At 27.1% G+C, this 15,104-nt stretch overlaps 1 protein-coding gene across 1 annotated transcript in view; it reads left to right on the top strand.

Moving 5' to 3' along the window:
- LOC142333673 (uncharacterized) overlaps positions 1-14,872 on the top strand; it is a 31,510-nt gene extending 16,638 nt beyond the window's left edge. Inside the window, exons 2-3 of the mRNA XM_075381090.1 lie at positions 6,872-7,165; positions 13,501-14,872. Of these exons, the coding sequence (XP_075237205.1) occupies positions 6,872-7,165; positions 13,501-13,997 (791 nt within the window). The 3' untranslated portion in view covers positions 13,998-14,872. The remainder of the gene's footprint in view (positions 1-6,871; positions 7,166-13,500) is intronic.
- The last annotated feature ends 232 nt before the right edge of the window (positions 14,873-15,104 follow it).

Here is a 15,104-nt window from a genome sequence, read left to right as displayed (position 1 = left end):
CTTATTTTAAATTGCATTCTTAACGATGTGCTAGTCGCTTTCAAGATTATTTTAAATCAGCAAATAACATGAGAAGCGAAATGAGAGTAAAGTATACTTCCAAATTTTTCCATGGTTGGAGGGTTCTGCGAATGCTTAACGACAATTTCTATATGAAATATATCAGTCAAAGTATTATTTTTTGGTATTTTTACTCGGGATAATTTTCTACTCATTAATGAGAATTATAATTGTGAATTAGTTTTCTGAGTCATTTACCAGATTGTTTTCGTAGCATTTAATAGATGAAGCTGCTTTTGGAAGACGTGAAATTAATTTAAATTAAATGAAATTAAATTGATGTGGACACCACATAACTTCCTTGTGCGCCTATTAAATTACATATACCCTTTTTTTTTAAAAAAAATGAAAAGCACCAGAATTTTTTTTTTCATTAATATCTTCTGATTTTTTTTAAGAGAAAAATTAAGAGAAAAATTCATTATTGAAAATACTTTTTATAAATAATTTCGACATGTCTTTTGTATGGATTTTATTACTGAACCTTCCCCCATAAAAAAAACCAAGAATTCTAAATGATCAATGTTCAGGATTTAGTGAAAAAATTAAGCTATTGAGTAAACTATTTATCTAACAAAAAATAACAATTTGTAAATCATTATTACTTTTCTTTATAAATATGTTAAATAAGATCCTGCCGTGATCCAAGAGGATTTGAAATCACTCCTTATGAATTTTTTTTTGAAGAACTGCATGTTGAAGGTAATAAGAAAAATAAGAACAATTTTTAAAGAAAATCTCAGAGATTTATTTTGTATAAACGTATATTGAAATTAGAAAAAAAAATTGATGTGGACACCACATAACTTCCTTGTGCGCCTATTAAATTACATATACCCTTTTTTTTTAAAAAAAATGAAAAGCACCAGAATTTTTTTTTTCATTAATATCTTCTGATTTTTTTTAAGAGAAAAATTAAGAGAAAAATTCATTATTGAAAATACTTTTTATAAATAATTTCGACATGTCTTTTGTATGGATTTTATTACTGAACCTTCCCCCATAAAAAAAACCAAGAATTCTAAATGATCAATGTTCAGGATTTAGTGAAAAAATTAAGCTATTGAGTAAACTATTTATCTAACAAAAAATAACAATTTGTAAATCATTATTACTTTTCTTTATAAATATGTTAAATAAGATCCTGCCGTGATCCAAGAGGATTTGAAATCACTCCTTATGAATTTTTTTTTGAAGAACTGCATGTTGAAGGTAATAAGAAAAATAAGAACAATTTTTAAAGAAAATCTCAGAGATTTATTTTGTATAAACGTATATTGAAATTAGAAAAAAAAATTGATGTGGACACCACATAACTTCCTTGTGCGCCTATTAAATTACATGTACACTTTTTTTTTTTAAATGAAAAGCACCAGAATTTTTTTTTTCATTAATATCTTCGGATTTTTTTTCATGTTTTTACTTCCTTGTACCAAGTAAATAAAGTATTGTGATCGCGAAAAATTTCACTTCTCAATTTCAACGGAAATATCCATTTTGACCACCTCTGAATCCATTTTGACTAGTTTCAGCGTGACTTCTGTACGTACGTACGTATGTATGTGTCTCGCATAACTCAAAAACTATTAGCCGTAGGATGTTGAAATTCAGGATTTAGGACTGTTGTAAAATCTAGTTATGCCTCCCCCTTTTAATTGCAATCGACTGAACCAAAAGTGTAAAAACACCGAAAATCCCAAAAAATCTGAATTTTGGACTTTTGATTAACTGCAGAAATAAGCCCTTTTTGAGAGCTTTTCAACGGTATATCATAAGTGGTACTTAATTTGATTTGGTTTCAGATTTATAACCAAATAAAATTTTAATTAATGAAATATTTGGATCTTGCAAAGGGAAAGCACATCGGTTCGAATCAGACTCATCTCCTTTTTTTAACTTTTTTTTTTAATTTAATTATATTGATTTACTAATAATTATCAATCTCTGATTGTATAAAAGTTTTACGATAAATAATAATTCAATAATAACAATAAAAAAAAATCAGAAGTTAATAATGAAATAAAATTTTATGTGCTTTTCATTAAAAAAAGTATATATTTAACTTAATAGGCGTACAAGGACGTCATGTGGTGTCCATATCAGATTTTTTTTTTTATTGTTATTATTGAATTATTATTTATTGTATAACAATGTTTACAATCAAGTAATAATAATTATTAATAAATCAATATATTTAAATTAAAAAGAAGAAATTAAATGAAGTCGGGTTTGAACCAATGTGCCTTCCCTTTGTAAGGTCCAAATATTTCATTAAATAAAATTTTACGTGGTTATAATTCTGGAACCAATGAAAATAAGTATCATTTAGATATATCGTTGAAAATCTCTCAATGAGGGCTTATTACTGCAGTTAAGAAAATGTCCAAAATTCAAATGTTTTGGATTTTTGGCTTTTTTGGACACTTTTGGTCCAGTCGATTGCAATCAAAAGGCGAGATGCACAACTAGATTTTGCAACAGTTCTAAATCCCAAAATTTCAACATCCGACGGTCAATCGTTTTGAGTTATGCAAGATACATACGTACGTACAGACATCACGCTGAAACTAGTCCAAATGGATTCAGGGATGGTCAAAATGGATATTCCTTTGAGATCTGAAAAACTAAATTTTTCGCAATTACAATACTTCCTTGTACATGGTACAAGGACGTAATAACACAGCATGAACTTGTGGAATTTTGGCATTGCGAAATTTTTATTCGTAGATCACTAATATTCTACTCGCTTAACACTAAAATAAAATAAAAGTCAGATTGTAAGATTAATAATAATTTTTTAGGCATTTCATGCTATTATTCTGCAACCCGGGTAAATTTTATTTTTTTAAAAAAGATGCTACAGTCTTTGATCTTGAAACTCGACTCTTACAAATTTCGGAATTTCATTTCACATTTCATTCGTTTCTTTTTTCTCACAGTAGTGATATAATATATACTTTAACTAAGGTAAAGGATGGCAACTTTGATAATAATTATTTTTACACTTTTTATTTTGGGTACCAGAAGGCAATGAAACGTCGAAAAAAGACAAAAATTGGGGTAGTTATAAATTCCGTTCGTTCGTATGTATATAAATTAATGTAGATGTGTATATACAGAGTTTATCACAAAGTCCTCCCTGGACTTTCATAACCTATTTCCGTCAAGAAAATAACGGAAACATTTAATATATATATACTATCTAAAATGCATCGTTTGCGAGTTACGGTTACTGAAAAATTTCGCTTGGATTTCATCTGCCTCGGTGAAATGAGGTCGTACTGAAATTTTTAGGACGTTAATTAAGGAGCAAAATTAGTGATTTCCTATGCTTTTTGACCTGAAAAATCGAATAAAATATGTCCAAAAACCGTACCTGCAGTAGTTTATGAGAAATCTGGAGTAAAATCCATTAAATTGGGGTAACAAATTTTGTTTTTTATGAGTGATGTACAATAACTTTGTAAAACGGGTAAGAAACAAACTTTTTAAACAAAACTTGTAGAGAATTTAATTCTGAAGAAAATGGATAAGATAAATTGAATAAAACAAAGAAAAATTAGAATTTTATTTAGAAACAGTGCATTCATTATACGTACCAGTTTATAATAACATTTCAAATATATACCGGTCATTTTTAACACATTTCTTGGCACGCATCTGTACTGCTTTTATTGCACTTTTTAGATTTACAGTGCTGTCCTTAAGTTGCTCGTCGTATCCATAACGCGGAAAATTAATTCCTCACGAGAATTAATTTTTGTTTTGTATACAATATTTTTCAACAATTATCAGACGCAAAGGTGTTGCATCAGGAGATCTTGATGACCAGGAATGTGGACTTTCACGACCGATCTATTTCTCAGGGAAATGATGATTTAAGTGAGTGGAAAGGGCACAATAGAAGTGGGGAGGCACGCCATCGTGCTGGAAGTATAATTTGCGTCTCAGCGCTAGAGGAACATCGTCAAGCAGCTGCGAAAATTCTTCCTGAAAAAGTACAAGTAGACCTCAGCATTTAATTAGCCAGGTAATATGAACGATCCAAACTGCTGAATGTGAAGAAGGCCGCTTCATACATTGACGCTAAATCGGTGTTGAAAATCGCCTACTCGCGTTTCATGAGAATTTACTTCTATGTATGCACATTGCGTTAGTTACTGACGCCATCTTAAGAAAAATTTGCCTCGTCGTTAAACAAAACATACTTGTAGAGTTGTCGATTTGTATTCCACCAGTTCCATAACTCCAAGCAAAGCGGACCGTCTCCTGGGTGTAGATGTTGAACTGGCTGTTTATAATAATCATAAGAGTTGTTTTAAGTGTTCTACAAACTATCGAATGCGAAACACCGATCCGCTTAGAAAGACATCTGGACTGCATCGGTAACAATTTTATCAATAACCGTCGTGTTGGACGGATCGTTTACAGCTGGTACGAATATTAGGTAGTGAACCATCTGTTCCCGAAAATTGCGAAAAGTCACTCTAATTATTTTGGGTTATGAGATCCTGCGATTTGGTAAAGGTATTTATTTCATATTCTACGACAACATTACCTTTATACATACCCAAAATGAATACCATATCAACGTATTTCTCTGTTGTAAATAAATACGGCATTACGTCAATGACAAACCGACCACGTTCAAACTAAAATTCACAGAAAATCTTGCTAACGACGGCACAGTTCACAGAACCCGATATGCTAATTATATTTCACGGAATGATTTAAACACTAATACAGTATTGCGCATTGTTGATCAGCTGTTTATTTTATTGTCAACATTGAAATAATAATTTTTCAGATAATTTATTGCTTTTCTGTCATTAATAAAAAAATTATTATCTAAGAAATTTTTATTTATTTATTTTAATTTTACATTGCAAGGTAATTTTCGGTTTTTTAAAAAATTAAAAGCAGTTTTTAACAGTAAATTTTGCTTTTACAAATGTTTCACATCACCAAAAAAGAATGTGGTTTTTATTTACATTAAATAAGTAAATATCTAACAAATAATGAGAATGTTTCAAAATAAAATTCGAATTTTTGTAACTTTTCTTTGTTTTATTCAACTTATCTTACATTGTTTTGTTCAGAGTTAAATTATCTACCAATTTTGTTTTGTTTGTTTTATGTGTGTACAGCTTTTATATGTTTCTTACTCATTTAACAAATTTGTTGCACGTCAAACTTAAAAAAAACCAGGGGTTTAATCCCAATTTATTTTTTTCATCCCAAATTTCTCAAAAACTACTGTTTTAGATACGGTTTTGAAACTTATTTTATTCAATTTTTCAGGTCAAAAACCATAAGACATTACTAATTCTTCTTCGTAATTAACATCCTAAAAATTTTGGTACGACCTCATTTCACCGAGGTAGACGAAATCCGAACGAAATATTTCACTAGCCGTAACTCCTCGCAAACGGAGCTTTTTAGAAAATATGTTTATATGTACTTTTTCCATTATTTTCACCAATACAATAGGTTATAAAAGTTCTGAGAAAACTCCGAGATACATTATGTATGTATGTGTGTCTGCGCGCGCGCGTTTCTGCAAGCACATTTGTGTTGGAACTCATTTGAGTTAATGACTCAGGTTTGTCTGCACCAAAAATCTTAAAATTTGATGATTGTTTTTTTATAGGTTAGGTATTGATGTATTAAAGTTTGGAGTCATCTCAAAGGGTGGTAATGTATGAGACGACATACCTAAGTTGTGATTGGATTAATACAAATTTTACTTGTGTACGAGTTTTTAGCAACCTTATAAAATTGATGATGTTTTTGAAACAATGTTTTACAATTTTTCAAAAACTGACTGAAATTAATATTATTGAAATTTAATGTAGTTTTCATCCAAACTGGTATATATGCTTTCAAGTATAGAATATTAACAATATTAAATTTTGCAGTTAGGGTTTCAAAAGGATTAATTTTTCATCTTGAATGATTAAAGTGATTAAAATTAGGCTTTTATCTGAAAATAATGTTAAGTCTATTTTCAATCATATTTGTAATGAACTTAAATAGTCTTGCAAACTAATAACGAACAATCACTGACAGAATGTAGGATGGTAAAAATACAAGAATATATTATACTAAACATAGAGTTAGTTTGGAAATCATTAATTGTTTGAAAAATATTATTATACAAATATAACCATTATAGACTTCTATCTCAATTGTTGAATTAATTCATTAGTGTTCAGTTATGTGATTAAAGCTGATGCCAATATAGTGAGTTTCAGCTTCCCTGGTCAGTGTGCTGTATCCCAGATGACCCTCTGTTTGGAATAATACATATACACAAATGAATGAACATAAATATAAAAAAAAATAAATATGAGGCTTTGTATATAGGTTTGTACATCTATGTTTAAAGTATATTTGAGGACGATACCAAGGATATTATTCCCTTTTTCAGTTTTAAGATTTGGGAAGAATTTTAAGTTTGTAACAGTTTGTAATAGAAGTTATGAAAGGTAATTAAATGTTCCTTACTAGTCACAGTTTTCCCACAGTTTTGTTATAAAATTCTAAAGCAAATACAAAATAACATTTAGAATTATTAAAAATGAAACTGTAATTACACTTGTAAATTGTTTTGAGGCAAGATAATTATGGTATATCTTCTTAACCTTCATTAAGATACTCATAATGATCTGAAGATTCATCTCATTATCACTCACTAAATCACATTCATTTCACTATATACTATCATTCACCCATTAAAAATCATTACTGCTGTAACTGATTTACTTATCTGTCTTTTATTGTAGATTATTTACGTTATTTCTTTTTTCAGTTGGAGCTACAGGATTTGATTTTTCAAGTTTGGGTGTTGATCACTCATTAAATCCACGACTAATAGGAGCTGTTTATCAATTGTACAAACCTATGTTAACTCCAACTAAAGTTTCTCCAATAACAATAGACTGCAATCATCCTAGTGTTGTTTGTAAGTTTGGAACTGTAACACTGATATCACCACCAAATAAGGAATGTGACTGCAAAGATTCTAGTGATGTTCCTATAGTAACAGGGCTCACAACTGGACAGGAAGATAAGAATACTGACAGTGCTGATATTAAAACCGATGGTAAGCTCATTTATATATATTCAGATCAGCGCATATTAAGTAAAAAAAAATGTAGACATTTTAAAATGATTTTATGTAAAATTGTTAAAATATCATCCCTTGAAAAGTGAGAAATGATACTCAAACAAATATATTAAAATGTAAAAAAATGATGAATTCATAACAGTCCTCAGTTTTGGGTTAAAGTTTTTTATTAAATGATTTAATTTCCCACACTAATATCTAAATTTTAAAGCATATGATGAGTGCCAAGCCTTATAGAGATTTAAACCTTTGAAATAACACTAGAAAGTCAGAGAAAATACTACTCTCGGTGTTATAAATAAATTACATTTCAAATATTTTAAACATCAGTTTTAGCATTTGCTTTATCCATCTAATTATTCCAACTCTATTTTAAGTATTTGGGAGAAAATCTTCATCAGTTTTTTAAAGATGAATTTAGAATTATATTTTTTTTTCAGAAATTAATTATAACAACGTAACTTTTAATATAATATCAAAATGCAATTAACTTTAAATCAGTAATAAGTTGTCATCTGATATAAATTTCTTTGATAATTTTGAACACCATAGCACAAGAAATATCACATTAAATTTTACGCTATTGTTTTAAATAAAAAAACTACAAAGCTATAATTGCATTCTTTTTTAAAAAATTCTGCTCAATGAAAATGCTTTTTATAGATTTTATTTTTAATTTAATAATCTTTAATTAAGAAAAACGTTATATTTGGTCAAAGTTATTTAAGTTAATACTTAGTGTATTGTAAACCAACCCAATATGTTTAAAGGAGTAAATAGACAGGTGTACAGTGCTACAGAAGATTTAATGAATATTTGTAGATTTTTTAATTCACCTCTGATCCAACAAATTTAAAAATCACTAAACACTTCTAATTAACTCATATTTTGACTACTTTTTTTCTAACAATATATATATATATATGTGACTCAAATGTTGATTTGGTTTAATAAATACTATTATTTCAAAGCCTAATAACACTGAAAGTCTCTCTACTTAAGCAGAATTGACATTTTCTTAAAAATATATAAAAATCATTTCAGAATCAGTATGAACTTGGGAATAACTGATTATTTGAAGCATTTTTAGCCAAAGTAATGACTAAATTTAGTGAGGTAAAGTTGATCTGATAAAATATAAAAAAAAATTAAGTACTACATATCTTTCTACAATAAAATAAAGATTTAGTACAGCCATTGATCTGATTAAATTAATACAAGTAGACTAGCATCCACTATGACTAGACATATGGATGCTAGGATTTAAAGGTTAATTATTTAACCTTTAAATCATTTGTAAAACCACGTAGAGTTAAAGGAATATTCTTCTTCTAATTATATGGTTTTAAATAATTTTATCCGACATCCTCTAGTAGGATGTTGGACAAAATCATCCAGTTTCAGTAATTTTCATTTTATTCTGAAGTATCTCAGTATATTTTATGTACCCTGCATTGATTGTCAAGAATGAATAAAAGTCTAACTATAAAAAAATGGAATAAAAACAATATATTAATTATGACAAATTATTACAATTTAACTTTTGCAGGTTCAACTTGGTCAACTAATCAGATCGCCATAGAAATTGTTAATTGCAACAAAAGTCTTAAATTCTGTACAAGTAGTAGTTTTTCACTTTTTATTTTTTAATATAACTTTTTCATTTATCCCAGAAGGTTTAGGTGAAAAAAATATGTATTATGTTTAAAAACTGCATCAAAAGCATCATTATCTTTCTCTGTCTTTAGCTCTTCTCTTTGTATCCTTGTAATTTCCTTCTTTCTTCTAATTAGTTATCATCCCATGTCTTCTTCCTGTGATTCTTTTTTTCATCTAACTATCCTTGTACGGTTTTCTATAAACAATCATATTATCTAAGTATGTGTTTATACAGTGAGCATTTCTTTCCCTTGTTACACATAATAAGCACATAATAATCTTTATTTTGTATTATATTAGTATAATATTAGTATTCAGTATTATATTAGTATTATTTCTATCTATTTCATTGTATACATTTTCCTTCATACCTCTTATCAACTGTAAAAGGCAGGGGAAAGGAAATATTTGAAATTTGTTTAATTATTAATACAAAAAATTGTACATTTCACCTCTTCTTGCTTCTAAATGAAATGTATCTAACAACAATGATAATTTGAAACTCTAAAAGCATGTTTAAACCTCATATACATAGTTTGATTTCAAATTATTACAAAAGCCTTTCAGAATCAGTTCAATTTTCAGTAATTTTCATTTTATTCTGAAGTATCTCAATTATAAAATATCTCAAATTTTGTTTATTGCCACTAATTGTGGTGAGACCAATGTGTATGCAAACCTGTCAGAATGAAATTGTTATAGAGTTTGGTTAATGATTAAAATAGTTACAATAACTAATAATAAACAATTGTAATTATTGATGACTAAATGAAAAGAGATACAACCAGACTATGTTAATAGTGATGAAGAGGTCTAGAAGATTGATATACAGTGTTAATGGCTGTTCAAAGGAGGCAGTTAACGGAGGTTCAAAGGAGGAGAAAAGATACTTCCTAATTTTTGACTTTGATTTTTATGTAGTATCTGCTCGGTTGACCTTCTCAATTAAAAAGTATGCAAATCAACAGACAATACATTGATTAGAAGCTGATTTGTGATTAGTGGATAACCATTTAGTTACCCCCTTTCTGCAATAAGTGCCATTACATACTCATGATTAATAAATAAAATATTTCTATATTCAGGATTGCCGTAATTATACTCAGCTTTACTGAAGTATTGGTCTTTATTATTAATTTTGTAAGAAATATAAATTATCTATAGGAAATATATAAAGATTATAGGATTTATATAAAGATTTTATAATGATTTTAATTACTTTGTTTCTAGAGGTTTATTGTGAGATTGAAGGTCCTGCTGATGAATCAGGAGGGATTATTCCAAAATCAGCTGATCCAGTTTCTCTGTTATTAATTAACTCAAAATTAAAGTCACGTTTACTAAATCAGTCGACAAAAGTAAAATTAAATTAACAAAATCTGATTATTCCGGCAATTATAGTACCAAAAGCTATTAGAATTAGTGGCTACTTAGTTCTTAGGAGAATATCACAATGGTGACTGAAAATCAGTAATAATCTTTCATACAGTCGAATCTGAACTAAGATTTTGTTGATTGACTTATAAATTTAGATAAATTTATCTACTTAATTTTGAATATCAGTCATATTATTTCATAGTATGTGCAGAGTATGTATTTCACAATGATAGTAATATTATATTAAAATTGTCCAAGCATGTACAGTTTTGATTGTCTAGTGGGCAGGCTTGTGGTGATCTGTCAATATTTATTTATATTTCACTCCTACAAAAAAAATAGTAATTGTTTTTAACAATTGATTTTATTAAAATAACAAAGTATGATAAAACAATTACATGAAATCATAAAAACAGTACGATATGATTTTCAAAAACACAATTTTCTTAAAGGTTCTTAAAGCTTTCTAAGAAAGGTTAAATAACACTATTGTTTTCTATTATATCAAATTCAAACTATGATGTCATTTACTGATTTGTTTTTTAACTATGGTAATAGATTTATTTTCATAATTAAATCACTAAGTTAAACAGTTGAAAGATTTAGGTAATTGGAAGAAGGATCGACTAGGATATAAATGGAGTTTCAAAATCTACTATGTTATATTCTCTATTAAAATCAGAGCTGATGTAATTTTTAATATTAAATGTCATAAAAGTTCATTGAAAACCAATTAATTTTGGAAAATTTATGTTTAATTTTAAAATTACAGAAGAAATAATAGTTTAATGAGAAGATTTGAAGAGAATATTTATTACATATTTTAAAATCCTTGTTCAATAAAATCCAGTATGTACTGAATTTTCTGTTCATACTGCAATTCCAGTTTATCAGTAATATATGATTTTAAAATTGGTTTTGTATTGGTTTCAATACTCATTTAATAAATATTAGTAAAAACATTGAAAATTAACAAAACATTATGAACTTTTTTTGACAATTATTGAATCAAATTAAAAGAGAAGTGATCTGTACATCTGTACACGGAAAGGTCTTTTAGAGATCCATTAATGGATGAAAGAGCATTCTGCTTTACTTATTTAACTATCTCAGCAAGAATTAATTATTGATAAGGTGTTAAACATTTTGTTATTTAAAATAATACTTTTTCTTTCTTCATTCAATTTACTGTTCAACCTTTATATGTGGTACATTTATCAAACAGTATTACTAAAAATTTATTTTATTTTTATAACAATATTATAAATTAATATTTGTATTAAATATACTTTTATAAAAACATTTATATAATATATCTATGTACCTTGTATTTATTTTTCTGTTTACATTTATGAATCTGTACTCTTTGCAAAAAAGACCAGACACTTATTCTTAAGAAATAACAATATCCACCTCTATCAAAACAGAAAAAAAAACATTTTTTCATATCTCAGCTTACAAGAAAGATCCTTATTTTTTTACTGCATTAAATAAATAACGAAACTATTTAAAGAATCTTCCCAACAGTTTATTTACAATTACAATTACAAGATTTCATTCTGGAGAAACAATATTATTCTATCCACAAATTTTTAAATAATACTAGTTAAAAAATTTAAAAAAAGCTTGAATGTTTCTGCATTCCACTTTTAATGTGTTCACAAATATGTGCTCAAAGAATTTTCATACTTTCTGAATTGTGAACTATTATACACAAAATTTTATGAATTTACCTTAAGATTATTTCATTTTTTTGTATTTTAAATAATTAATATGGACTACAGTTTATCTCTTTTTCGTTTTATAATTAACTCTATGCTTTGTGATGCTGTTCTGATAAAGGTTTTACTACAGTTTCCTTTTGTTCCCCAGAAAATATTGGTGCAGCTTCTTTTCTTTTTGTCTGCAGAGTAGCATATTATGTTGAAATAATTGTTCGGTTGACAAAAATGAAATTAAATTATCGCAATTAACAAAGTCTGAACATTCTGGCAATTATAGTATCAAGAATCATTAGAATTAGTGGCTACTTAGTTCTTAGAAGAATTTCACAATAGTGACTAAAAATCAGTAATAATTTTTCATACAATCAAATCTGTTACAATCATCACTGTTCACACTAGTTCTTAATGTGAACTGTATGTTGTATTATTGCATACTAAACAGAATTTAAAAAAAAATTACTTGTGTCATTGTTTTTATCACTATAAAACATTTTAATAGTCTCTAGATTATGGATACAAGCATTCACATCAATAAAAGAGAAAGTAATGCAAATATGGGCAGTTACATTGGTCAAACATGAAATGTTTATTTTTACCTGCTACAGACTGGAAGGTTAGGTCTTCTCATTATATGTGTGTGATAAAATCAACTTATCATTTTAATTTTTTCAATATGCCTACTTGCCCATATGTTAGAATACTGCTCACAGTTAGGTTTATTCAATGCTATAATGAATTAAAAATGTATATATTGCACCTGATATTTTAGTGTTGGAAGCGCAATAATAGTTGGAAGGGTAATATTTAGTTAAATAAATAAACTGTTTATTTCCTTTTCCATTCAATGATAAGAAAGTTTTTTTATTATGACCTCAGATGTACCAAAACTTATTTTAATGAGGAAGATAAGATGTATGAAGTGATAGGTGAAAAAAGTTATCTTTCGTAGTTATGTGGATGCATAATCTAAATGAATGAATCAACTTTGTGTAGAATGATATCAAGCTTTTTTTGAGTATTTTTAGTTTTGTCTTTAGTCAGAAAGGTTGTGTTCAGGAGAAAAAAATTTAATTCAAGAAAATTACCATTCTAAATATTTAACCCTAAACTCTAAGGTCTATTTAATTACCTACAGTATTATAAAATTAATTCATTTTAAGAAGCAGGTTCCTAATATTTTGACAGTAGTTACTATAATTTAAATCAGATACAAAATTGTTATTGGTTATATACATGACAAAGCAAGATTAATCTAACTACAAGTAATATGAACCAGCAAATTATTTATAGAGATGCTGTAAAATTAAGAAAATGTGTTTAGTTCAGTTTTTAAAATAGCCTATACAGAAACTAACCTAATTTCTCCAAAGTAAGCAGTTATTTAAAGTAAAAAAGAATTAAATAGTTGAAATGGAAATTTATATTATTGTTTGAATATTAATAAGTGACTAATGTATGGATGATTGTTTTACTCCAAGTTATTAATGTAAATAGTTTTTCATTATTTCATGCTTTCCACTTTTTATTTTTAATTTATTATTTTTATTACAGGTGATAAAGTCTCTTTAATATCTAATGGAAAGAATTCAGAAGTGCCGATATATAAAGGTGTTGTAGATACAGATGCTATATTGAATGAAGCTGAAAAACCATACAATATATGGAATTTTCAAAGAAACTCTCTCGATAAAGGATGGAGAAATTCTGATGATTCTGCCAAAACACGTGTTGGAGAAATACCTCGGAAGTTTTATTCATATTATCCTTTTTCTCAACCTCCTGTACCAGATGATTACTCAGTCCGTTATACTCCAGATATGGTAGGACAAACACCATTTTCTCCTTCATGGAGAAGACCTGGACCAGTTGTACTACCTGCTTACCCACAACTACCAACATTTTCTCAACAAAATCTACCCACTAAACAGAATTTAAAAACAAGTACGATTAAAACTGATATTTATTCTACAAGTTCTGAGGAAGAATCACTTATTACACCAAAATCAGTTTCAGAGAGTGAAAAAGAATCTGTGGCAAAAACTACTTAATTAGTAAAATTGTTGAAAAAATGAATAATGTGTTTTTCAAGAATAAATTTCATTAACTTTTAATTCTAAAACTGGAAAAAACTGAAACTGAGAATCAATATTTAGATTTGTAATTTAATGCCACAGCTATTACATAGTGCTTTTTTCTAGACTTAATCTGCTTTTATATTCAGTTATTTAATCTAATGAATGATAAATCTCATTAATTTTAACCCAACTTATTGTGTAATTTTAAATTTTATTTATTTTTTTATTAATTTGCAACTAAGAATCAGTTTATTTGTAGGAGTTATTGTTCTTAATTCATCTAGAAATACTACTTGAAAAGATGTTATTGAACTATATGCTTTGATTGGTTACATAAACATAAATATATGTAATTGAAATATTTCTTTTCTGTTGTATAACAAATGAAAAACCAATTGTGTAAGTAAGAAAAAAGAAAAATATTCTAACTTTAGTAAGGTATTAGAATTTATCTAGAAAATAAGTAATTTTAATTTACAATTGACAAGTTTTCCAGTATATTTTTGAAATAATGGTTATTTCTGGATGGTGAAAATGAAATCAGATTTTAAATTGTTATTCTTTGGAAGAGTATGATTGTGCTTTATCCACATTAACTAATCTATAATTGTTAAAAACTAATCTATTTGTCTAGGAATACATATACAATTATTTGTTGAATCCTGAAGAACTTTATAAGAATGTTCACATTTTACAACTTATATTAAGTGCTAATATAGTATTAAATTATCATAATCATTTAAATAAGCTATTGTTGTCATTTGTTATAATTAGAATTTTAAAACAAATTTTTTTTATTAAAGGTTTAATAAAATGTTTATAAAAGATTTCAGTTAGGTTTTTTCTACAAACCATTGCAGTAATTAATTTTTTAATTTTTAATTTCTGTGTAATAAAAAGTAATAAAAATTATTATTATATAAATGTTAAAGTAATATTATGTTTAATATTTTTTATTCTTTTAGCCATAAGGAAATATAGAAATTTTTTCAATTATGTCATGTAGTTATGATGAATATAGAAAAATAATTATTTTATTCAAGAAAATTTATGTTCTGATAATTTGTCTGAACATAAAAA

Source organism: Lycorma delicatula, chromosome 1 (genome assembly GCF_047948215.1).
Source record: "Lycorma delicatula isolate Av1 chromosome 1, ASM4794821v1, whole genome shotgun sequence".
Lineage (NCBI taxonomy): Eukaryota > Metazoa > Arthropoda > Insecta > Hemiptera > Fulgoridae > Lycorma > Lycorma delicatula.
Note: the sequence above shows the minus strand (reverse complement) of the source record. Positions and strands in the feature narration are given on the sequence as shown.